We start from the raw sequence: 26,659 nt of genomic DNA on the forward strand, positions 1-26,659 counted from the left end.
GATAACCGCCATTATCCGACCGTAATTACTGGAGTTATTACCCTTGGTTTCATTAATGCGATGCATGCGTTCCATGATGTTGTATTGCACTCATTGATCTACCAGTTATGTTGAATGATTTCTCTTTTAATATCAATTACTCACAAATACTTCATATATTTCAATCATACAAACAACTGCTAATTCAATGTGTGACGGGCGTATTATATACCGCTCGCAGTAACCTTGTATACTGAGTTATGGCTTCTGGACACATCTCAAACTTGGCTATTTCAAATATCTCAATCTGAAGTGAATTAAAAGGTGCAGGACACTCTTTATATGCTATAAGTATAAGACATTTATAGTTAATATTGTATATTATATGTATCATATAATATGTGCTCAGCACCTGTGGCTGAAATGAGTCCCAGGTCCTGTGATGTTTTCTTACTTATCAAATTAACTTACAAATCAAAAATGACATTTGTCACCATAATTACAGTAAAATGATTGGTTTAATATATGAAGATACATTTGCTGGTAATTTTAAGTCTCCTAGCCTCAAGGAAAGTATGATTTAATTGTTAAAGTTAACCGATTTCATTGTTTTATTAAATGTTATGCCTATTTCCAATGTTTATCCGCTGATTGTACATAAAAGGCATTTGGGGATAAGCATGCAACTTGGCATAGATATTAGTTATATGATGATATTTAATTTGTGAAAGTTTCATACTTATCCCACAATGCCTTTTTACTTAAAAACACTTTTTCTTGTGATTTGGAGTACAAGGACCAAAGTGCACCTCCTTGCCTGTGTAAAATTATCAACAAAACTCAGATATGGGATACAACATTTTTTAAACATCATTACTCTTAATGTAAATGTAAATCCTTATAACCATGCGCAATATTTCATGTTGACATTACTGTTATGAAGTTTACTATAACAATAGCTCATTTCCCTCAAATTGCGAAAATATCCTCCCCGCGGAAATATCCTGCTATATTTATGGTATCTTGCTAACTTTATAAAAACCATAATTCAGAATTAATTTACTCATGGCACATGTATATCAGTAAATTATCTCGTCCATCATGATTAAATGACCCCGACACGTGTACTGGGTATAAACAACTTATCGTGTACCTACACTGTTTAGTTTGTTGTCCTTGGAGGATGGGGGTGCAGATAGCAGACGTGAGCGTTACCGGCCTTGGAGTATCGAGGATGGGGGTGCAGAGAGCAGACGGGAGCGTTATACGTTACCGGCCTTGGAGTATCGGGGATGGGGGTGCAGAGAGCAGACGTGAGCGTTACCGGCCTTGGAGTATTGAGGATGGGGGTGCAGAGAGCAGACGTAAGCGTTACCGGCCTTGGAGTATCGAGGATGGGGGTGCAGAGAGCAGACGTGAGCGTTATACGTTACCGGCCTTGGAGTATCGAGGATGGGGGTGCAGATAGCAGACGTGAGCGCTACCGGCCTTGGAGTATCGAGGATGGGGGTGGAGAGAGCAGACGTGAGCGTTATACGTTACCGGCCTTGGAGGATCGAGGATGGGGGTGCAGAGAGCAGACGGGAGCGTTATACGTTACCGGCCTTGGAGTATCGAGGATGGGGGTGCAGAGATCAAACGTGAGCGTTACCGGCCTTGGAGTATCGAGGATGGGGGTGCAGAGATCAAACGTGAGCGTTACCGGCCTTGGAGTATCGAGGATGACCAAACGTATATATTCGCATATATTCGCCTAGTTACAGCTTTGGATTATGCGCACTCAACATTAATGTGTTGGAATAACTTTAATAACATTTCAAATGACACCAAGAAGTATAGGGTTTCGGCAGCAGAAGGGACCGAGAACGCAAAAGATACATGTCCCTTGTCTGTATAAAATACTGAATCATGTGAAAGAGTTTTGAAAATGACATTTTATTTGAAAAAAAAACATTGATAAAACATAAAACAGAAATGTGTTCGTAACCAACATGTATATGAACTCGCATACATGTAGTTTCATCCGTCTTACACATTGGTTGTACGCTTCATTGCAATGAACAAATTCAAGAGATCGAACTCCAAAAGGTAAACATAACTGTTCATTGGAAGCGTACCTTGGTATTTCCCATATTATATCATATCTTTTGGACCTAGCATTTTAATATAAAATTTACAAAAAGAATTATGTAAAAATATTAGAATTAGATGAATCATCTCTCCTTAAAAATCCTACATTGTATATATTATATTTTGAGATTTTAAAGTTCTACATTGTAGATTATAATTTGCTAAAAAAAAGTTTCTTGCTTATGCTTTGGTTAGAGCAGTTATCAACCAGTTATTATTAAAAAGGAAGGGAGATTGAATAGCATTTTGATCTAAAAAGTGTAATACAAAACTCTTTTATATTAGTTAGTGTATTTCAAACTAGACATTTCAGGTAAAGGGTACCTCGGCACCAGGTATAATAGAATTCCTAATAACAAAAGAGTTCTTTTGACTCTGAGTATTCTCCCTTCTACATAGAAGGTGAAGCAGCCACAAAAGAGATTTTTCTGACTTAGAATCACATCATTGTCAAATTACCAATAGGCTTCTTAGCCTGTAAATCTTAGACTTAATTGGATGCTGTGAATATTGTTCCCGAACAGCATAATTGGTTAAGTGCAGGCTTCGCAATGTAAATGTCTTGAGTTCGACCCCTGCATTTCCCCCTTCTTTTCGTTTATATTAATTAGATTGTTTTAGCATTTAAATTAGAAAAAAAAATCAATTAAAGTGCACGACAACCTGTGATTTTTATGAAATAATGATTTAAGGACTTATGAAACAAGTATTCGCAACAGTGACAATTGTTATGATGTTGTACCTGTAGCTGTAGTACACCAAATCAGTTTTGAATCCACATTACTGTAAAAAAAACATGCAATGCGATTTCTTATTTTGATATCATCCTTTAACCAATTATTACTAGATGAATTTGGGGAAGTAATAATCTGTTTTTAATTTGTCTATGTTTTGCGTCACAGTTGAATTTGATACACCCAACAACACACACACACACACACACACTCACACACACACACGAACCCGCACACCAACATATATATATATACATCTTAAATGAAACTATAATATAGATATAAACCAGTCAATGAAAACTCAATGTATTAAGACAAATTCGTGTGTAATTAACGACGAATATAGTTAGAATTATTTCTAAATACAAATGTAACACTGGCACAATTAAATTAAACCAACGATTAATGAGTTATCAAAATACAATTCCTATCACCTTCATCGGAAAAAATAATATTACCAATATGAACAAAATAAATAAATAAAAAATCTTAAGATTTAAAATAATGTTTCTACATTGGATGTTGCCTTGTTTGTCTACATTTCTATTTGGAGTTCCTACTCCTACAAGTGGTATGGAAAGCTGCTGACATTCATATACATACAAGAAATGACACAACGACATATGTATATCATTTTGATAGGAAATTAAAATATGAGTACCGATTACCACTGAGAGATCCTGTCGACATCAGTACTGGTAGATAGCTTGTTATCTACTGTGACTTATAGCTTGTTATCTACTGTGACTTGCTATGTAAAGTTAAAAGTCTACCAATGGCAAAACTATCAACGTAACAGTCAACTGTCGTACTTGATCCAAATGTATACACATGTCGTTGTGTCATTTCTTGTATGTATATGAATGTCAGCAGCTTTCCATACCACTTGTAGGAGTAGGAACTCCAAATAGAAATGTAGACAAACAAGGCAACATCCAATGTAGAAACATACATATGTAGACAAAGGGAAGAATAGATACATCTAAAAAAACTTAACGATAGGTAAAAATTCAAAGGTAGACAAAAACAGTAAAATATAAAGTTAACAAATACAAATTAGCAATCAACTTTGAAACTAACATTTAAATATGTAATGACGAAAAACTAAAGTATAATGTAGGCAAAGAAATTGTAGATCAATGTACAAATTTGAAAACGAGAAAACAAAAAGATAAAATATAAACTAAACAAATTTACCATATACATATGTACTTAAAGATGAAAAATTCTGCTCTGACTTTATTATTTGCTTTAATCAATATATATATTAGTGGTTAAAGGTCAATATGTTGGAATTAAGAATTGACTAAGTGGATCTTTTTGTTAAAGATATATGTCTCCATAAGGTTTTCTTGGATGAAGAGAATTCTATAAAACTGAAAAGCACAATTATAAGAAACATTCAATGAGGAATTTTAGGGTCCTTCAGTAATATTTACTGGTTCAAAAATGATGACCAAGAGCTCGCTCACGCGTTTTCCGTTATTCCGTCCTTTCGCATTGCAGAGTTATCTGCTCTTGTGAACAGGTATTGATTGTTATGTAATTAGTTTGTGAGAGTAACGTCATCAATTTTTGAGAAAACGACGTAATTTTCTCACACAAACCAATGACTTAACAATCAATACCTGCTTACAAGGAAAGATAACTCTGTAATACGCAAAGACGGAATAAAAGTAGATGGCACATCATTTTTGCTTTGTTTTGTCAAATTTAAGTTTTGCTCAGTATGAATGATAAAAACTAACATGTTGAGAGTCTAAACATTTTGAAATATCCCTTTTTATATCATGACTAGTAGTGCAGTGGTGGAACCCGGGAAAGATTACTCAAAGCCGAGGCAAGTAAATAAATTACAAAATGTATATAAATAAACATGAAAAATCATATTACATAGATTTCCCTCATAGTACTCTTTTCTAGTAAGGACATTGCTGAATGAGTTGGAACTTGGTAACAACAAGGTGCGCTGGAACATTCTACCAGATTTTAAGCGATAACATTGTCAACATCAATTGCAGTATCTTCCTATAAAGCGTGGTGCGATTTTCCTTCTTGTTTCTAATAAACGCCGAGAACCTAAATCAAACCGCCAAAACCTGCAAATTAAGCAAAGATATATCTTTATGTAACCTTGAATCTTTAAATCTATCATATCGCTCCAAAATTTAAAGATATTGTTTCCGAAGAAAAAAATTCAAAGTTTATTCAAATGTATTGTATAAACATCAATAACAATGTATGTTATGAGAATGCATTATGCAAATCAATCACATGACCTTAGGCAATAGCTAATCTTATTCGTTAAGAATTAAGAAAATACTCGATTTTTGTCTGAATTATTCGATTTTCAAGAAACATATATTAGGTAAAATGATCAAAAATTATAGCCATACATATATTTTTTTTAACCTGCATAGATATCACATATACTTACTCCGAGCCTTTGAAAAAATAAATTTCTCGAGAGCTGATGGCCAAAGCAGCATCAAGGCCCTGTGGTACTCCTGGAAATTTAGAGCTAACATAACCGTACGTTCCTGGCACAATCTCCATTGTTTGTGCGCTAAACTCCTGCACAAAGTAAGTCTGTCAAATAAAATAAGAAGGAAGATTTAGAACACTGCAAGCTCCATCTACCTCTCCCCTGATTGGCGCGGTCATGAATAAGAGATAGAAACTATCGAAATCTGTATAGATTATATATATATATTTGTAAACGCCTGATGAAAGGCTTACTCCCCAGGACAACGAATCGAAGTTAGAGCAGCAGCTACGATATAGTGAATTCAATGTGCTATTTTTAAATAGAGGTAATAAGTCAGATGTAATTTTGATAAATTTTATACATTTTGCGACTGTAAATACACAAATTGATTCTTACCCCAATGATATAAACTCGATTTTGACTTGTAGCGAACACGGCTTTTATTTTTTCACGAAGGTGTCTCCGTGCTCCTGGTATATAGGCACGAACTGTTAGGTCCCGTTCCGAAACAGTTCCTGGTTTTATTTGATACTTCCAGTTTAGCGCCCCTTAAAAACAAATTTACATATGCTATATTGTTAATTGTAATAATAATTCCATGTCTTTTTCATTTTGTGCGAAAGTGTTTATATTAAATAATTTGAGATCAAGAGTATTTGAAAATATTTTAACAACATTATGCTGCGTGTTTGTGTTTACAATCCAGTAGCGAGGTCAGCTGCTATTGGTAGCCACATACTTCTAACAACAGTTATCGGCGCAGACCTTGGCATACTATTTACGTGCCTGCATCTAAAATGTGTTAGACCACACGTAACGAGCACTTCTAAATCATCGGAACTAACGCGGCTGTATATGCTAATCATCAACCTCTCCTGTGCTGATGTATAGGCTATACTTCTTGGAAACGGTCAAAATGAAGCATTTTACTATTGTTAAATATCCATTTATCTTCATTTTATTGAAAAATTAATCTCTTATTTGAAAGAAAATATTGATATTTTACTAATCAGACCCTCCAAACCGCCAATATGATATAATCGATGTGTTTTCTCGTCAGCGAAGAAAATGTTTGATATGAATACACCCCACAATTAGCAATTAAGTCACACATTAATATCGTCGACACTTCCGTATTTATAGAAAAAAGGAGAAAACAATCAATTTAACCATATTTATATATTTTCTGGATACATCCTCGATAATCCAGGGGTAACTTTCATTTTTGCTCTCAGAGCGAAAGTGAGCGTAACCCCTGGAGTACCGAGGATGCTTTGATACATGTAGATGTCCTAGTTATCTAGTTTTTTTCAATGCAGAGTTTAGTGTTACATGTATATCGTCTTCGATTGTAAAGTTGACTTAATTTTGTAAATACTTGGAATGGAAAATCAGTTTTTGTGAAAGCAATTCATACTGTGCCGTACTCAGGGGTATACACCGTGTAAGCATGGGACATTTTAATAATACAACGAAAATTTGGTCGTTTAGTTGATATATGTGCAGGTTTTCCAGTAATGTTGAACATATTTAAATGATTATAGTTACATCATTTTGTATCAGGTTTTATCAAACTGTCGTGTTATTGTGTCCATATACAAAAAAAGGACGACATAACTTTTCGTGCTGTGGCATATGTACACACGGTAACGTACCATATACATGTAACCAATGTTCCATTAGACCATAAAACTATTTTTTGAGATGGCCCCGTATTTACCATAAAACTCTTTTGAGATGACCCTGTGCATTGTATTTACCATGAAACTATATTTGATATGACCCTTTATTAACTATAAAACTATTTATGAGATGACCCTGTATTTACCATAATTCTTTTTGAGATGACCTTGTACATATTTAGCATAAAACTATTTTAGAGATGACCCTTAATTTACCATAAATTTGTTTTTGAGATGACAATGAATTTACCATAGATTATTTTAAGATGACCCTGTATTTACCATAAAACTATTTTTTTGATGACCATGTATTCTGTATTTAGCATAAAACAGTTTTTGAGATGATCCATCATTTTGTTGTCTAGGTCCTGTCCCTGCGTTACAAGCTAGGTTTATATGAAAATGAGATATTTCATTAAAATGCCTGTGTGTGGCCAGTCAAAGAAAGCGACTAACATGTTTAATTCCATCAGTAGGAAGGCTAAAACCATTTTAAGATTAATGACTTACTTCTGAAAAATACTGTGCCAGCAGATGGAACATTGATGACGTCATCAAAATTTTCAGGTGCCTCTGGGAAAATATCGGAAGATTTGACTTGTTCGATGAATCCATCGTTTAACGTCATCCGGATTACGTCTCCTTTGGAGTTAAACGCCAGGATATCCCCGTTGTCATCTGTATAAATATTTAGATGTATAATGTTTATTCGAAAATGGTTACTTCCATAAAAGTATTAATTGCACATGTACTGCAAACCCAATAACGGCCTACTTCGCTTACCCTCCCAATATCATATTCGGATTTATATTTTGTCTGCCTGATCCTTATAATGTCGCCGAAATCGTAAACGATGCATGTACAATGCTTGTGATGGAAAAATGTAACGAGACTTTACTGTATGAATTCACAGAAATAACTTACCCTTCATGACACCTTTGAATTCGAATCTACATATATCCGGGGTCGTTGGTGGAGGCGGGGTTGTGATAGGTGGTCCTCGAGTCTGGGTTGGTGTTTGCGTTGGGCGTGGTCTTTGCGTTGGGCGTGGTGGCCGAGTGGGAGGTGGGAGCGTAGTCAATGGTGGGTCGGGAGTATTTGATGGACTACCTACAAGAAAAATATAATAATAATAATAATAATAATAATAATACTGGACGCAGGCAATATGCCTATATATCCAGATCTGGAATATCGTCAGACACTATGCTGACGTCCCGGCAATGAATAAGTTCATTATTGTCGATCTCATGGTTATAGATCCAGACGGAATTCAAATGTTTTGATTGTTGGTGAGGTGACGACAGTATCGGGTAGGGAGTTCCAGTGGTTTACAATACGTTCTTTAAAAACATATTTTCTTAAGTTCAACCTGCACATTCCCTTTAGTAGTGTGAGACTGTGGCCTCTTGTTCTTTTGTTATTATTTAGGCATAAAAATCCTTATTATGTAATACTCTTTACGACATCAACGAACATACACTTATCGAACTAATAGAATGCTTTCTATTGGCATCCAAACCTGCACAAGCCGACAGGTAATATTCTCCGGTGGAAATTACTCACATCTTAAACATTTTAAAGGATGGCCTATATGAATGTATTTCGTATTATTTCTCCCAATGAGTCGGCTAGTTTGCGAATCAAGATTTCCATATTTGGCAAAGTGAGATTTGACAATTCGATTAAGACGGAAACAATTTTTCCATCAATCGCTCAAATGACTAGAATTGTGTACTGGTCCTTAGAATGTAACTCCGTGGGCGATATATCAACAAAATAATGTCAAGATTAAAGAACGTTTTCCTTTTTTTTTAAATAACGTAAATATGCGGATTGAATAAAAAAAATGCTGATAAATATTACGCAATATTTTACCTGCCATGTTCCATCAATGTCAAGATACAAACATTGAACTTATCATCACAGGGGATTTTAACATCGACATCACTTTGAGTATAAACTTACACCAGATGGTACGTGAACCAACTCGTGTGTATGAAACCAGACCTTTAATAGACCATGTGTATGTTTCAGCCCCAGAACACATACGGTTACTCGAAGTGGTACTAAATGACTTGAGTGATCACTATACCGTGTGTTTTGTAAGGAAACGCAAATTTGGTATGGAGTTTCACACACTTCGATATTTTACAGATATTTTAAGAATTTCGATGTGCGGTCATTCCTATATGACCTTGAACTTGTACCATGGTTAATAATTGAGTCCTTCTCGGATGTAGATGACGCCCTCAATGCTTGGATGGACCTTTTCCTTGCCGTTGTAGATCAACATGCAACCAAGCTTCAAATGAGAGTGAAAAAAACTTCTCAACCAGAGTGGATGGACGATAATATACTAGAAAACATTCGCCTGAGAGACCAATATAAACAAAGAGGCGATACCGACAGATATCGCCAACAGCAAAATAAAGTTACAAAACTTATTATAGATGCCAAGTCCCTCTTTTTCCAAAATGTTATTGAGAATAATCTCGATAACCCTAGTAAACCTTGGAAATATTTTCGCGAAGTGGCTCCTAAGCAGTCTACTTCTTCTCTTAGTATGGTTGAAGTAGACGGCAAACCTGTATTTGACAAACTAGATATTACCGAAACCTGCAACACATATTTTTCATCTATTGCCAGTAATTTATGAACAACATTGAATAATATATCTGCTTCATTTTATATATAGTGCAATCTTATTCAGTCCAATATCGCTGAAAATTGTGTATTTTCAATTCCTAGAGTCACAGAGAAACTCACTGATTATTTCCTTAAGTCTCTAGACACTCATAAAGCTATAGGTCTAGATGATGTTAGCTATAAGTTGTTAAAAACTGCAAGTTCTCATATTTCTTCTTCTTTGACATATGTATCAAATTTGAGTGTAACAACTGGTATTTCCTAGCCAATGGAAAACTTTAAAAGTAATACCACTGCACAAAAGTGGGTCAATGTCGGATATATCAAATTACAGACTGATTTCGGTCCTACCAATTATGTCTAAAATTCTAGTTCTAGAAAGACATATTCATAATAGTTTTTTATGCTTTTTTAAATGGACATAATCTACTAGGGTAGCAGAAATGGCCCGACTCTGATAAACAAGGCACATGTCGAGGAAATGTAAACACAGCGGATTTACCCTACACAACACATGTATACATGTATATATATTTGTAAACTGCATTACATTTACAATACATATAAAGCACTGAGAAGTGTTTAAACCTCTTTTTTCTATGTATGTCCCTTGTATGAAAACCATGGTTACCACATCAACAATTACCAAAAAATGCCAAAAATTGCAATTTTTGACCCAAAATTTGACCCCCGCAACTATTTTTTTTTCTTAAGTTCTGTCCGAAATTAAAGATTACCTACCTGGTTGCAGAATTATCTGGGTCCCAGTAAAGTTTGATTTTTGCAATTTTGCGTCGTGTGCTGTTGTTAAAATTTTACCTCCTGTAAAGCTAGCTTTTCATGTGTACCCTTTCGGATTATGGCCAAAATTTTATTCTTGAACCAAAAAAATCTTTTTTTTTTATACAAATATGAAGCTCACATAGCCCACTTCATCATGCTTATACCAATTTTAGTACAGTTTTATTTTTAAAATTGTTTTGCATATCATTATACAGGGGTTAGCTATTTAACAAAAATATCAACCGTGGCCACAACCCTCTACTGTATACTGCTACCTAGTTGCCTCACAATCAGGATTTCGTAAAAATCACTCCTGTGAGACTGCCCTTCTCAATATTGTCAACAATTGGGCAAAAGAAATTGACAATGGAAGTATCAATGGTGTGGTTTTTATAGATTTTAGAAAAACCTTTGCTATGGTCAACCATAAAGTATTAATTCAAAAGCTAGCATTGAATCAATGTGATTGCACATCTTTGAGTTGGTTTAAATCTTACCTTTCAGATCGAGTTCAAAAAGTTACTGTATCTAGTCAAATCTCTAGCAGTATGCCTATTGTGCATGGTGAACCCCAGGGGTCCATATTGTTATAAATGATTTGCCACTTAAACGCCAGTCTTCCACTGATATGTATGCCGACGACTCAACTTTAAGTGCGTCAGGTTGTTCTATTCCTGTTGTACAGGAACAGTTGTAATCAGACCTTATCAAAGTCTAAGAGTGGTGTTGTGAAAATAGAATGATTCTTAATACAAGTAAAACCAAATGCATGGTTATGGTACAAAACAGAAGTTGAGTAGAACCAATGATGTTTAAAACCTTACATTAGATCAGGAAATTATCCAACAGGTAAAATCTCAAAAAACTTCTGGATGTCAAAATTGACAACAATTTATCTTGGTCAGATCACATTGTAGCTATTGTCTCTAAAGTAAACCGCGGTTTGGGTTTACTCAGACGTGTACGTCAATATTTTCCACTTCCAGCCAGATTGAATTTGTTCCATTCCTGTATTTTCCCCACTTTCTGTATTGTTGTACGGTGTGGAGCGGATGTTCTCTTAACCTAATACAGAAAGTGTCAATAGAAGAGAAACAAGCTGCAATATTGCTTTTCGATGCTCCCTTTGACACCCCATCTGTGGAAATGTTTTCTGTATTGAGATGGATACCAATTCGCAATTATTTGAAATTTAAAAGAGGTGTTATGGTGTATAAATGTGTCAATAATCTTGTACCTGAACACCTATCTACACAGTTCAATTTGTCTAATGTTATCCGTACAAGATCAGCTTCACAAAACTTTATACAAGTACCAAAACATCGTACTTCTTTTTATTCAAAACAGTTTGTGGTGGAAGGGAGCCAAATTTGGAACAGCTTAACAGTAGAAACACGACTTTCATCCTCCTATTCCTAAATTCAAACAAAACATGATTGGAAGCATTAGGAATACAGTTTGAATATGTTTATTTTTATTAAAGAAACTTCTTCATATAGCTTTTTGATGGTTTTATTCACGCTATATTAGCGTGCTGTCAATTTTTAGTTTTTGCTACATTAGCATATATGTAATTTAGACATTTGGACATTTACTGAATACCATATTGGTTCAGCATAGAACATTGTATCTCTGCTTCTGTAATAATTTTAATGAAAAGTGTAAATGACCCTTTAATTGTATGTATATTTAATTTAATTATAGTAATTTGATAAGCTCAACTACTTTTATGCCTATGCTAACTGTGATAATAATTTGAATGCTCATTTGTTTTCTATTATATCATGATTTTAACTAACCCTTTTACTAACAGAGGACCCTGTGGAAAATTAGCTTTGCTAAACAGGTTTTTTATCCTCAATAAATAAAGTTTATTATTATTAATATTAATATTCTATCACAGCTTTTGTGTGTGGTATACTTAATGTCTTCAAAAACTGGAAAATGATCGTTCATAATGAGGAAAAGGACAAAAAACACTTATTGGCATTTTGATCTATGTCTTACCATACAGAGACTGTATACCCCGAATATCATCCCAGTGCAGTTGGTAATTTGCCTTATAGCCCGCATAGTAAGGCGCCATCAAAGCATCCCCGTTTGACGAATGTGCGAGCCCTAAGGAGTGTCCGAACTCATGGGCTGCTACAGTAAATAAGTCAACCCCTGTGTTGTTTATGACCCAGCGTTCATCATCATCGAAATGAGCTATACCGTGTTCTGGATAAAAGGCATGTGCTAATACCAATCCTGAAATTGTAATAGAAACATCTTAGTAAGTTGAATGAACAAGGTATGTACTAATACAAATCTTGAAAGTATAATGGAAACACCTAAGTATGTTGGTTGAACCAGGTTAAAGATATGTACTAATACAAATCCTGAAAGTATAATGGAAACACCTAATTAAGTTGAATGAACAAGGTTAAACGTATATGTTAGTTGAATGAACAAGGTTAAAGTCATGTACTAATACAAATCCTGAAAGTATAAAGGAAACACCTAAGTAAGTTGGATGAACAAGGTTAAAGTCATGTACTAATACAAATCCTGAAAGTATTATGGAAACATCTATGGAAGTTGGAAGAACAAGGGTCAAAATCATGTTCCTTTCGCAAGGCAATGTACATATGATTCATGTTCTTGTCACAGCAGAGTTTGAATTTTATGACGTACAGTTATTGCTCGAAATATAAAGTACCACTTTTTATATGTATTATTACGATATTATGTCAAGTCAAGTATATTGCACTTATGTTTATCATTCCTTACCGTTGCCATCAAATGACGATCCATCTCCATGATCACGCCTTTCAAATGATATTATAATGTCTGCTCTGCTTTCATCATCGGTATAACTTACTTCTAACGATGATACATCTGTCCACACTTTGAATGCACGTGCGATTTCCGTCCTAAACAATTTCAAAACATAAAAATATAGACTGAAAACATACTTATGACGTCTTTTAGATGACCGTAAGGATACAGTTTAAAGGATTAATAAAAAAGATTTTTATTTTTTTATTTTTTTAGCAACATTTTCAGTATTTAATATAAAAGACAAAAAGTGTCTTTGTGTTCATATGCAATTGCATTATCAGCTTAATGTATTATAAGTTGTTTATATGACTATCAGGCAGCAGTTTGATAATTTTCATTGGTCGACACAATTGTTTTACACAATGTTTTATCATTAAGCAGGTAAAACAATGAAGTAGGCACTGTACCAATGTTCAATAGTATGCTAACGAATAGCATTGCGGCTTACCTCGTTCTCGACTGGTCCAGTTGATTAGTAAATCCAGTTCCTCTGAGAAAAGTATACGATAGCCGTGTCTTTCCCCATTTTCCTGGTCCTGGAAAACAAATTCACCCATGAGAGGTTTTATTTTTATATATTTGTTTGTTAAAGTATAGGGGTTCCTCTAAAAACTATATGTTAATTAGATTTTCACCAGGAAATCGTTCCACAATAGGTTTTGAGACTTGGTTACGTGTATTAAGTATCAGATTGAAAATTGATTTTGTTTCGAGTATTTGAAGCCAATACAACGAGACGAAATTACAGACAATAATTATTTAAGATCCCTATACCCATGTTAAATGGGTTTTCCCATGTACAGTTACCTCCCCTTTACATCTGTTTGAATATAACCGTAGAACAGTCAAGCCAGGACAGTTACGTTGACCAGATCGCTCAAATGGGTAGAGCTATAGTATAACAATGTGAAGACAAGGTTTCGAATCCCTGTCTACGGAACTTGTAAGCTCAGAACAGTGTTGATGATGATATTTTGTTTATTTTATCTTTACAATTTTCGTAAAAGTTCTGCAAGGTATGGATTTCTTTTTAGAAATGATTAAATACAGCTTTAGTCATGGCGGATCAGATAAGTTTTGGCAGTGGTACGGGGATATAAATAAAAGAAACACGCGAGGTGAATATCAATACACAGGTTGAAGTTAACAAGCTTAACTGTCCTATATAAATACTATATATTAATATTAGTGTCTTGATTGAATTCTACAGGCATAACTGTTCTATATCAATACTATATATTAATGGTAATACACTGATTAAGTATTACAAGATTTAAACTGTTTTATATCAATACTGTATATTAATAGTTATACCTTGATTGGATGTTTTAGGCTTAAACTGTTCTATATCAGAACTATATATTAATAGTAATACCTCGATTGAATTCTACAGGCATAACTGTTCTATATCAATACTATATATTAATGGTAATACCTCGATTGAATTCAACAGGCATAACTGTTCTATATCAATACTATATATTAATATTAGTGCCTCGATTGAATTCTACAGGCATAACTGTTCTATATAAATACTATATATTAATATTAGTGCCTCCATTGAATTCTACAGACATAACTGTTCTATATAAATACTGTATATTAATCTTAGTGCCTCGATTGAATTTTACAAGCTTAACGGGTCTATATCATATTAATATTAGTGCCTTGATTGAATTCTACAGGCATAACTGTTTTATATCAATACTATATATTGATATTAGTGCCTCGATTGAATTCTACAGGCATAACTGTTCTATATAAATACTATATATTAATATTAGTGCCTCCATTGAATTCTACAGACATAACTGTTCTACATCAATACTATATATTAATATTAGTGCATCGATTGAATTCTACAGACATAACTGTTCTATATCAATACTGTATATTAATCTTAGTGCCTCGATTGAATTTTACAAGCTTAACGGTTCTATATCATATTAATATTAGTGCCTTGATTGAATTCTACAGGCATAACTGTTTTATATTAATAGTGTATATTAATGGTAATACCTTGATTAAGTATTACAAGACTTAAACTGTTTTATATCATTACTATATATCAACTGTTCTATATCAAAACTATGTATTAATGGTAATACCTTGTTTGAATGATGCAGACTTAAACTGTTTTATATCAATACTGTATATTAACTGTTATATATCAATAATAAATATTACTGTTCTTTATCAAAACTATGTATTAATGGTAATACCTTGTTTGAATGATGCAGACTTAAACTGTTTTATATCAATACTGTATATTAACTGTTCTATTTCAATAATATATATTAACTGTTCTTTATCAATACTATATATTAATGTCATTACCTTGATGGAAATCTACAGGCTTAAACTGCTCTATTTCAGTACTATATATTAATGGTAATACAATGATTGGATTCTACAGGCTTAAACTTATCTATATCAATACTATATATTAATATTAATGTCTTGATTGAACTCTACAGGCTTAAATTGTTCTATATCAAAACTATATATTAATGGTAATACAATGATTGGATTCTACAGGCTTAAACGTTCTATATCAATACAAATGTACTATATACTAATGGTAATACCTTGATTTGATTCTACAGGCTTAAACGTTCTATATCAATACTATATATTAATATTACTGTCTTGATTGAACTCTACAGTCTTAAATTGTTCTATATCAAAACTATATATTAATGGTAATACAATGATTGAATTATACAGGCTTAAACTGTTCTATTTCAGTACTATATATTAATGGTAATACCTTGATTTGATTCTACAGGCTTAAACGTTCTATATCAATACAAATGTACTATATACTAATGTACTAATGGTAATACCTTGATTTGATTCTACAGGCTTAAGCTGTTCTATATCAATACTATATCTATTATGATAATAATAATAATAATAATTAGAGGTTCTTATATAAAAATCACAACCTAGTTCGTAGGTCGTCTCAAAGCGGTTCACAAATTATTATCAGTGGTTATAGGGCCTTTGCAACCAGCTCATACGTTTCTCAACTCCATGGGGAGCTTACAGCCGGAGCTGCCATTTCGGCGCTAACAGCTAGCACTCAACGATTCTAGCACTGCCCAACCACATACTCATATACGGCTGAGTAGACTGGAACAAGCAGATTAAAGTATCGAGCGCAAAGATACAACGCGACTCGAACACGCAACCCTTCGGTCACGAGCCCGGCGTCCTACCACTAGACTACCGTGCCTCCTATGATAATACATTGATTGAATTATACAGGCTTACCTGTTCTATTTCAATACTTAATGTACATGTTAATGGTAATACCTTGATTAAATTCTGCAAGCTCAACTGTTCTATATGAACACTATATATCATTGATAGTACCTTGATTGAATTCTACAGGCTTAAACTGTTTCAAATCTCTCCTGGTTCTCATCATAATTTTTTTCTCCGGCATTACGAGATCGTTACAGCCACATCTTGGTTTTTTCATCAGAGCAATTGTGTTTGTATCTGCGGTACCAGAGACTTCCAGGGAGTTAAAGTTTTGAAAACGCCTGTAAAAAATAGAAGTTCAAACAGTTGTATTTAATATCACACGGCATTTTTGCTAACATTTATTTTGCAATGTTAACTACATGTAGGTATTAGTCTGTGGGTATGAATTCAAGAAATCTACATTTTATTATTCTGATTGATGACAAATTTTAATATCCAGCATGCATATTTCTATCCGCAAATAATTGTATGGAAGAGAGCAATGATCACTTATATTCCTTTGAAAAGGTGTACTCTTTTGTTTATAAATAAATTATGCATGCATTGTTTTTCTATATTAATTATTTTGACGAACCGTATTACTAAAAATACCATACACCCTGTGTTATGAATCACAAGAATCAGCTAAGGCTATATGTTAATATATATCTAGTTTTATGTTTTTCTGTAAAGTATGATCATTTGAGCTAAAAAAGAAAAACGTGAATTGCTTTTGTGAGTGTAGTTTTGAAGTTAATTTTGATAATGTTGGATAAATTCAGAAATATGCATATACTTCAGTGACTATAACGTAATTGTTCCGGAGGGCAATGTTTACAGAAAACAAAGAACTCAAACATACAATACTTCCGCCTTATACAAACATAAGTGTTATTCTTTAATGAAACAGATGACTCCTAACACACATCATGCCAGTGATACATATGCATATTCCCAATCTGACTGTGTAGTCGATGAAGTTATCAGAAGACCGACGTTTATCACCATGTGAACCTCATTTTACTCCCATGTACAGAGTGATAACGTTGTTTGCCTAATCATTTTAACGATTCTCGGAATCTTACTCATATGATGAATGACAGATACCCTATGTTTTGAACACCACTCATCGTAAAATTGCAACCATATATGCAAATATGAATGTGTCACTGAATCTTCCAGGAAAAAACTACTTAGAAGTATTTCATTATATTTTATATACATTGGTAAGGGTATACAATACCCTTTTTCACACTACAAAGATAGGAGGAATAAGGTTTATCATGTAAGTGTTCAATAAACAATGTAATCTATCGTAAGAAACACTAAATAACGAGTAGTGAAGTTATTGTTGTCTCTCTATCTCGTCGTTAAGTAAAGTCGGCCGTTCAAGATGTCTTCCCTTTGAAGTTGTTAGAACAACAGTAGAATTATAGAAATTCAACGTTTCATAACCTCGATTGACCCCATTGTGTTTAAACACTTTGTACACTGATTTTAAACTATGTATTCTTCATTTTTTCCCAAAATATTCAGCAATGTATTTTGTTAGATAAAAAAAATCAGGATAACATTTATGCCAATTATATAAGGTTCCATTGCGTATTTACAGTTTTGGCAATGATCCTTCACTTAGAAAGTTTGTACATTCATGATAATGTGATAATCGTGATCTTCCATTCTTTCAATCCCCTTTTTAAATAGCATATTTTCCTATTGGTGGTCATGTAGGTGTCCTTTGCCCTACACATGGTTTAATTTTGAATCATAGCAAATATACGTATTACCCTGATAGCCCTCAATCGGTAACCCACCACAAGCTTTTGCAAAACTGCTTGTCTTTGATATACCAAATGAATAAATGATCAATTTTATATTATGTACTGACTGTAGGCATAATTTCCTGATTTCGGGTGTAGCAGGAATACCAGTTCCCGGCATTCTGTCCTGAGTATAGCCATACATTCGGCAATATTCCTGGAAAAAAAATGCATCACACATTTATGATTTTTTATAATACTTATTAATTTCATAATTATTGCCATCAATAAATATTATAAAAAACATTGTTGTCAACAAACAAAAAATGATGAACAAAATCTCTGTTGGATAAACCAATTAAACACATTTTTTTTCCGAATTAGCAGCTAGAAACGTTTATAAACTGTTTCAGAAAACTTTTATTAACCATTTCCAGAGTCAGTTAACAACGTTTTTAACGCCGATCACTTGATTTTTTGCGTAATATGGAAAGAGACATATTCTAGTTACAAGTATATACCTCAGTATACAATTTAATTAATTTGCCAGTTGCCAGATATCTTAAAATAGCAGGTACATGTATATATGAAATTCGGTTATGTCCTTTATTGAGTAAAATCATGTCAATCGCTGTAACCACTTATTAACTGAAAAACCGATAAAAAGAAATGATATAAAGAAATGTTTGTTTGTTTTGCCTCTGTTGTTGTTGTTTGTTTGTTTTATAGTTTTTTTTAGCTCACCTGGTCCTTTAAAACGCTACTAGTCCTGAATGGCCAAGTAGATTTTAACTAAATTAAATCTGGAGCATCCTTAGGCCAAGGGGACTCAAATTTGTATAAATGGTGGGTGTGGCCAACCTCGGGGCAGAGGGGCAGGGCCAAATAGAGGAAATATTGGTAAAACCTTTAAAATCCTTCTTCTTCTGTAGGGATCTAGGGATTTTATCCTATTTTAGTCTGGAGCACACTTTGGCTAAGGGGACTCAATTTTGTATAAATGCGGGGCCGAATAGGAGAAATATAGGTAAAACCTTTATAATCCTTCTTCTATCGTAGGGATTACGGGATTTTTATTTATTTTTTAATCTGGAGCATTCTTTGGCCAAGGGGACTTAATTTTATATAACCAGTCGGTGTGGCCCCCTTTGGGGGCAGAGGGGCGGAGCAGAATAGGGGAAATAGAGATAAAGCCTTTAAAATCATTCTTCTACCTTAGGGATGAAGAGATTTCATCCCAATTTGGTCTGGAGCATCCTTGAGCAAAAGGGACTCTATTTTGTATAAACAGTGAGTATGGTCACCCTGGGAGCAGTGGGCGGGGCCCAATGGGGAAATAGAGCAAATTCTTCAAATTTGGTTTTGAAGCATCCTTTGATGAAGGGAAACAAAAATTGTACAAACAGTTGGCCTGACCCCCTTGGGAGCAGAGAGGCTGGCCCCAATAAGGGATATAAAGGAATAGCTTTAATATCCCTTTTCTTCCGTAGGGATTAAGGTATTTTGACCAAATTTGAACAGTTGCATCCAATGGGGAAAGGAAATCAATTTTGTATAAATGGTAGGTCTTAACCCCCCCCCCCCCCCGGGGCCTGGGGGGTTGGGGCCAATGGGGGGAATTTAAAAAATTTTTTAAAAGTCTTCTACTCTTTCTGTAGGAATGACAGGATTTTGTCCATATTTGGTCTAAAGCATCCTTTGGTGAAGAGGACTTTATTTTGTATAAACATTGTGTCTGACCCCCTGTGACACAGGGGCGGCCCAATAGGGGAAACATAGCAAATTCTTCAAAATACTTCTTCTTTTGAAGGAATGACAGGATTTTGTCCAAATTTGGGACGAAGTACCCTTGGGTGAAGGGGAACTAATTGTGTATAAACCATGGGTTTTAGCCCCCTGGTGCAGAGGGGCGGGGCAAATAGGGAAAATATAAAAATAGCTTTAAAATCCTTCTTCTGGAGGAATGACATGATTATGTCCATATTTGGGTTAAAGCATCCTTGGGTGAAGGGAAACTAATTTTGTATCAACGATGGGTGTGACCCCCTTTGGGCAGAGGGGCGGGGCCCAATAGTGGAAATATAGCACATTCTTCGAAATCCTCCTTTTCCTGTAGGAATGACAGAATTTTGTACATATTTGGTCTGAAGCATCCTTTGGTGAAGGGGACTATATTTTGTATTAAATTGTGTCTGACCCCCTGGGACAGAGGGGCGGGGCGCAATAGGGGAAACATAGCAAATTCTTCAAAATACGTTTTCTTTTGAAGGAATGACAGGATTTTGTCCAAATTTGGGACGAAGCACCCTTGGGTAAAGGGGAACCCATTTTGTTTAAACTGTGGGTTTTAACCCCCTGGGGCAGAGGGGCGGGGCCAAATAGGGAAAATAGAAATATAGCTTTAAAATCCTTCTTCTGTAGGAATGGCAGGAGTATGTCCATATTTGCTCTAAGGCATCATGTGGTGAGGGGAACTAATTTTGTATCAAAATACAAAATCCCCCCTGGGGGCAGAGGGGCGGGGCCGAACAGTGGAAAACATAGCTAATTCTTCAAAATCCTCCTTTTCCTGTAGGAATGACAGGGTTTTGTCCAATTGCATATAAATATAACCCTTGACTAACCATGTAATACATGTACAGCAACATCTGGCTATTTCATCATCTTCAATTTTGCTAACATTTCCAAGTGAGCGATACAGGCCCTCTGGGCCTCTTGTTCATGAACTTACTTTGTTGTTTTGGTTCATAATACATTGGAACAGGATACCTCAAGGTGTAAATACAGGCGTTAGAAATATCAAGAGATACCTTAAATGTACATATTTGCATAGTGATGGTGTGATGGCAGTTATATAAATACATATAATATAAAAGACTAAATGTCCACAAGAAGTAGGTACATATAGACAAAATAAGATAATTTTTCGTTTTTTTAGTCGGTCGTTAGATTTTATTGTTTATATATATTAGATAAAGTATTTTGGAAAAAGATACGGGTACCAAATTTCACTGTATGTGTTTATATGTTTAATGTGATGTTTATAATATACATTACTGAATTTACGTATTGTACACATTGCTATAATTATGGTATACATATAGATGTTGAAATATGTCATCAGTTTTAAAATTTCCTCCGTTTACTTTCTTCTTCTCATCCATTTGTTCACCATTCGTAATGAAAGTTTTAGTACAGTAATATGTTTCCTTTCATGTGAAGTTGGATAAGGTTCACATATATACATATATAATGTTTATACTTTGTGATACAGTATACTAACATATATACTGTTTATACTGTGATATAGCATACCCGTATTTATAATGTTCATACTTTGTAAAATAGTATACTTACATCTATAATGTTTATACTTTGTGATACAGTATACTAACATATATAATGTTTATACTGTGATATAGTATACCTTTATTTATAATGTCCATACTTTGTAAAATAGTATACTTACATCTATAATGTTTATACTTTGTGTTACAGTATACTAACATACATAATGTTTATACAGCGATATAGTATACCTGTATTTATAATGTTCATACTTTGTAAAATAGTATACATTGTACTTACATCTCTAATGTTTATCCTTTGTACATACGTATACTTATATACTTACATCTATAATGTTTATATTTTATGATAAAGTATACTAGCATATATAATGTTTATACTGTGATATACAATGTAGTATACGTAGATCTATAATGTGTATACTTCGTTAAAGAATTACGTACATTTATAATGGTTATACTTTGTAATATAGTATACTTCCATCTAAATGTTTATATTTTGTAATTTATTATACCTATATATCTATATTATTTTTTCGTTGTCAATATGTAATATAATATACTTAAATCTATATTTTTTATACTTTGTTATATAGTATACTTAAATCTATAATGCTGATACTTTGATTAATATTAATAATGTGTATAGTTTGTAATATAGTTTACTTATATCTCTAATGTTTATAGTTTGTAATGTAGTTAACTTGCATCTAAAATGTTTATATTTTGTACTATAGTATACTTATATCTTGTATGTTTATGTTTTGAGATATAGTATACTTACATCCCTGTCGATATCTGTCATTCCATCACAGATGCCATAAATATATATCAGCAACAATAAAAAATGGAACACGTTTTTACATTCCATTATTATGGTTATGGTAGAAGGGAGACTCTGTATGAACGATACACACAGACAACCGGAAACAACTAGCTGCTCCCTTCCTTTGCGTATTACACACAGTCTAGAGCGTGTGTACATACAAATACCGGAAACTAGGAGAGTGTAATGTGAACATGAGTGTATGTGGTTTTCGTCATCAACAACAATTAGCACAGTTTCTTTATTTTCTCATCTAGAGTCATCCTTTTCTTTATATGACGATGAGTCATATTAAATGTGATTGTGAACTGTTCACGCACCATCCAAGCATTGATTTCATTTAACATAAACACTATATTTATTTACCACCTCGCTTATCACAACCACATATTACGGCACGTTTTGGTTTTTCTTTGTGATCTTTACAATTCCACAATAAGTCTATCTCAATTGATGACAACAAATACTTCAAACCCTTTTCTCCTTTTTTGTACATTTTGGTCAGAATAACAAGCTTTTACTTTATGAATCTATTGATTTATGTTTGAGTCACTGAATGCTTTGTCGAATGATCACTACATCAAAAAATATCTGCATCATAAGATATGCCATAACATGTCTTTATTTTATTAATCAAAATTGCCGATGCATGTCGATTGTTATAGGAGTAACCAAATCTGATATGTTTATTGCATGAACTATGGTGAACAGAGATTGGGTGGGTAGAATGTTAGTCAATCAATCATACAATACACTATTAAAAATCCTTCTTGTGAGCTCCTTTTAGACAGATTTACATGGACACTGACGTAGCATTAAGCACTTGTAACAATGCGTTCTGTGATGCGCAAAGTGAGAAAAAAAGAAGGAGAAAATAGAAATCTGTTCTAGGAGAATAATTCCGTTCCATTTTGTCAAAGAAACTATCTAAATGATATGATTATATTTATTTCGATTCTTGTTTCTTATGAAGCGGTCGAAATCGTATACCATGATTAATTTTAAAAGCTTTCATTTCCTTTTGTCCAGGTCCTTATAATGTAAAGAAAATGCATCAGGATCACTAATGTACTAAAAATTACTATTTAATACACATTTTGTCAATGATACTATCTAAATGATAGGATTATATTTATTTTGATTTTTGTTTCTTATGTAGCAGTCGAAAATATATACCATGATTAATTTAAAAAGATTTCATTTTCATTTGCTGGTCTTTATAATGTAAAGGAAATGCATCAGGATCACTAATTTTGCTAAAAATTACTATTTAATACACTATTGTAACTCTTGTTATGTTTGAAATAGTTTATATCGGATGGTATATATACAGTAACTTACAAGTTTCTTAAAATGTAGCGTGTAACCGAACAAGTGTATAGCGAGTCTTGCTTATTCAAACCTCTTTATGCCCCACGACACAATGTTGTATTATGACTTTAATTTATACGATGTATATTGTATGTTTTTCCAAATCAGCTGGCTATCTGAATTATTTTAATACCGCATATTTGATTGTACGTACTTATTATTTTTATTTTGTCACTGTTGACAAAGCAAATCAGTTAGACAACATCCTACAGAATATGACAGGAACGGAAATGGTGGATTTAATTGTTAATAGATTGCCATTTTCCAATAAAATACTAACATGTGTCACTATATATATACTTTTCCAAGTAAAATGACTAATTTTTTTTTTCAATTGTGTTTCATTACACACGCATAGAAACTCTGTGGTGTTATTTTGAGTATTTGTCAAACAGAGAAATTATTTTCTACATTTTTTGCAAGATTACAACTGAGTGAACATGCTTGATTTATCAAAAATGTTGATAACATATAAATATTAAAATTGCTAAAACATAATCCATATATTGCAAACCATTCTTTGATTATAGAATAAGTTGACCTCCCCTGCGACAGTTTCGCATCGTGACGTCCTTACTCTAGTGAACGCGTTTACTAATTCGTGTTAGTGAAAGCTCACTAGGCGAAGTAGTTGATGGGTTTTATTTGTATCAATAATAAACAGTAAGGCGTTAATATCATTAATCAGTTACTAACGACAGCAGAGATGATGTAAAATGTTCATTACGTTTTTGCGAGACACAATGTCAATGATATTGATGCCTGTCTTACTAAAGTAGAAGAAGAAATCGATATATTATCCGTGCTCAAGATTCAAATGTACCATCCAGGCGACGAAAACACCTAATGCATTAGCCCGGCGTAACATGTGCTAAATACCTGGCATTAAATGATCAGTATTTGATGAATAAAAACACTATAAGCCATTTAATAGTACTTATAGTTTCTGAAAAAATCATAGTATGGCTTAGAAATATCTAATATATATTATAAGTGAATTATGTCTAAGAAAATATATAATCCGTTTTATTTGTATGAAAGTTGATATTTAAGATTGGCGAGAGTTTGTGTATATTGCTAATATTGATATTTGTTACCAGATGATATTCACAAATTTCACATACCATGCCATTCATTCTCTTTCTAGGAGACGCACTTACGTATTTTGTAAAAACAGGATGGGTCAATGCATCATCTTATAAAAACTAGGAACCTAAGAAGTTCGATTACAGTATTGTGATGGGTGAAGAGGAAGCTGAATGATTCATGGTGTGTTATCCTAGAAGCTCAATCCCATCTAGTACAAATCTATCCTCACTGACGTCTCACTTATTTGTATTTTATGACTCGCCCAACTCCGGAAAACCTTGTCTAGTCAATCGCTTTTTTCATTGACACCTCACTATTTTATGTTTATTCTAACAGCGCTGCTTATATACATGTACTTAACTCTGTGTCTATCACACTACACAGCCTATAGTTCGTTAGTCAGTGGCTGATCCTTCTGGAACGAGATATCAGAAATATTAAATTCGAGAACGGGATGACGTGCTATGCATCAGACTACTTACAACGGTCAAGCGTGACGACGGAAGTAAGAGAGGTTAAACTGAAGGGAGAGGATCGGCTGTGGTTTATAATGAATAACTTATTGTGATATACAATGACCTTTACAATGACCCTACTTATATTGCGTAAGACTTATATATTCGGGATTTTCGCGAAACGGGACGCTTTTGATTATATATACATATATTAATAATACTACTAATAATACATTACATATATATATAAAAGGCAAGAGTTTCTTCCACTTCCCTAATGCTTTCTTCTCTTTAGAGGTTCATCATGGAAACAGTTCCCCTGATGAACCTCTAAAGAAGAGAAAACGCTAGGGAAGTCGCAGAAACCCTTTTCATTTTTTTTATATTTAGCTATCACAGGGACATTGATTTTTTTTCTGATATACAATATATATATATATATATATATATATATATAACAGTAAAAGTTTAAGGCGACACAAATCCATTATAACCATCCACTAGACATTAACAACACCAGCATAAAATGATTTTAGAGACAGCATACTTCGTTCAGTTTCCAAACATTGACAGCAATATACCTTCTTCCAATAGATTATTTAATTTATATGTTACAGCTTTTTACCTACTGTAGTATATGTTCTAAGAATCATGATAGCCTGGATAGAGGAGCATCTTTAATTTCGATAAGCTACTGAGCCAGAGTTTTGTACTTTTACACCGAAGAATGTTTAAACCATCTTCTTGAGCATATTTCCAAACTTTGTGACTTCATGAATTTGTTTCCTTTGCAATTAAAACTGTTTTCGACCAGCATGATAATCTGACTCTGATAGAAGAACAAAGAATGGGAACCACGTTTTAACAGGAAACAGTTCCCTTACCAGAGCAGCTGGTTAGCGTTGGCATTGGGATTACCCAAATCCTCATTTTGATTCTGTACATCATAGGGTCCTGCTCACCTTTAGTCCACTTTTTTTTCCTCGTCATCAATGACGTTTATTGTTCTATTTATATTGAATTATTTCTGCAAGAAAGACTGCGTTAAGAGTTATTTTTTGTTTGCCCGAGCGACGATCAAGGTTATTTGAGGACGTGTGTCTCTTCTGATCATACCCATGTAAATCAAAGGAACATGTAGCCTCAAAGTGCTATAATCAAGGTATTTAATTTCCTTAGAGGTATTAATAAGATAAACAAGCTGTGACTTATCTATCATTAAAACAAACAAATCAGGTATGAAGAGTAATGTTTGTATAACTTTAAAAAAAACCACTCACAACGTAGGAAATGTAGAATGTTTTTATTATGAAAACAAACTAACAAAATG

General features: G+C 33.7%; 1 protein-coding gene across 1 annotated transcript; it reads right to left on the minus strand.

Moving 5' to 3' along the window:
- Positions 1-4,590: 4,590 nt before the first annotated feature.
- Positions 4,591-22,530, minus strand: LOC110445330 (stromelysin-1-like). The gene is made up of 11 exons (XM_021489887.1): positions 22,373-22,530; positions 18,409-18,497; positions 16,647-16,819; positions 13,717-13,804; positions 13,218-13,360; positions 12,453-12,695; positions 7,938-8,123; positions 7,524-7,691; positions 5,728-5,879; positions 5,281-5,432; positions 4,591-4,942 (listed from the first exon to the last, which is right to left on the minus strand). Exons 1-11 carry the CDS (start codon positions 22,457-22,459, stop codon positions 4,855-4,857), a joined length of 1,569 nt encoding a protein of 522 aa, XP_021345562.1. The 5' UTR covers positions 22,460-22,530; the 3' UTR covers positions 4,591-4,854.
- Positions 22,531-26,659: the final 4,129 nt, after the last annotated feature.

The sequence above is a fragment of the Mizuhopecten yessoensis genome, unplaced genomic scaffold (genome assembly GCF_002113885.1).
Source record: "Mizuhopecten yessoensis strain PY_sf001 unplaced genomic scaffold, ASM211388v2 scaffold245, whole genome shotgun sequence".
NCBI classification, from domain to species: Eukaryota; Metazoa; Mollusca; class Bivalvia; order Pectinida; family Pectinidae; genus Mizuhopecten; species Mizuhopecten yessoensis.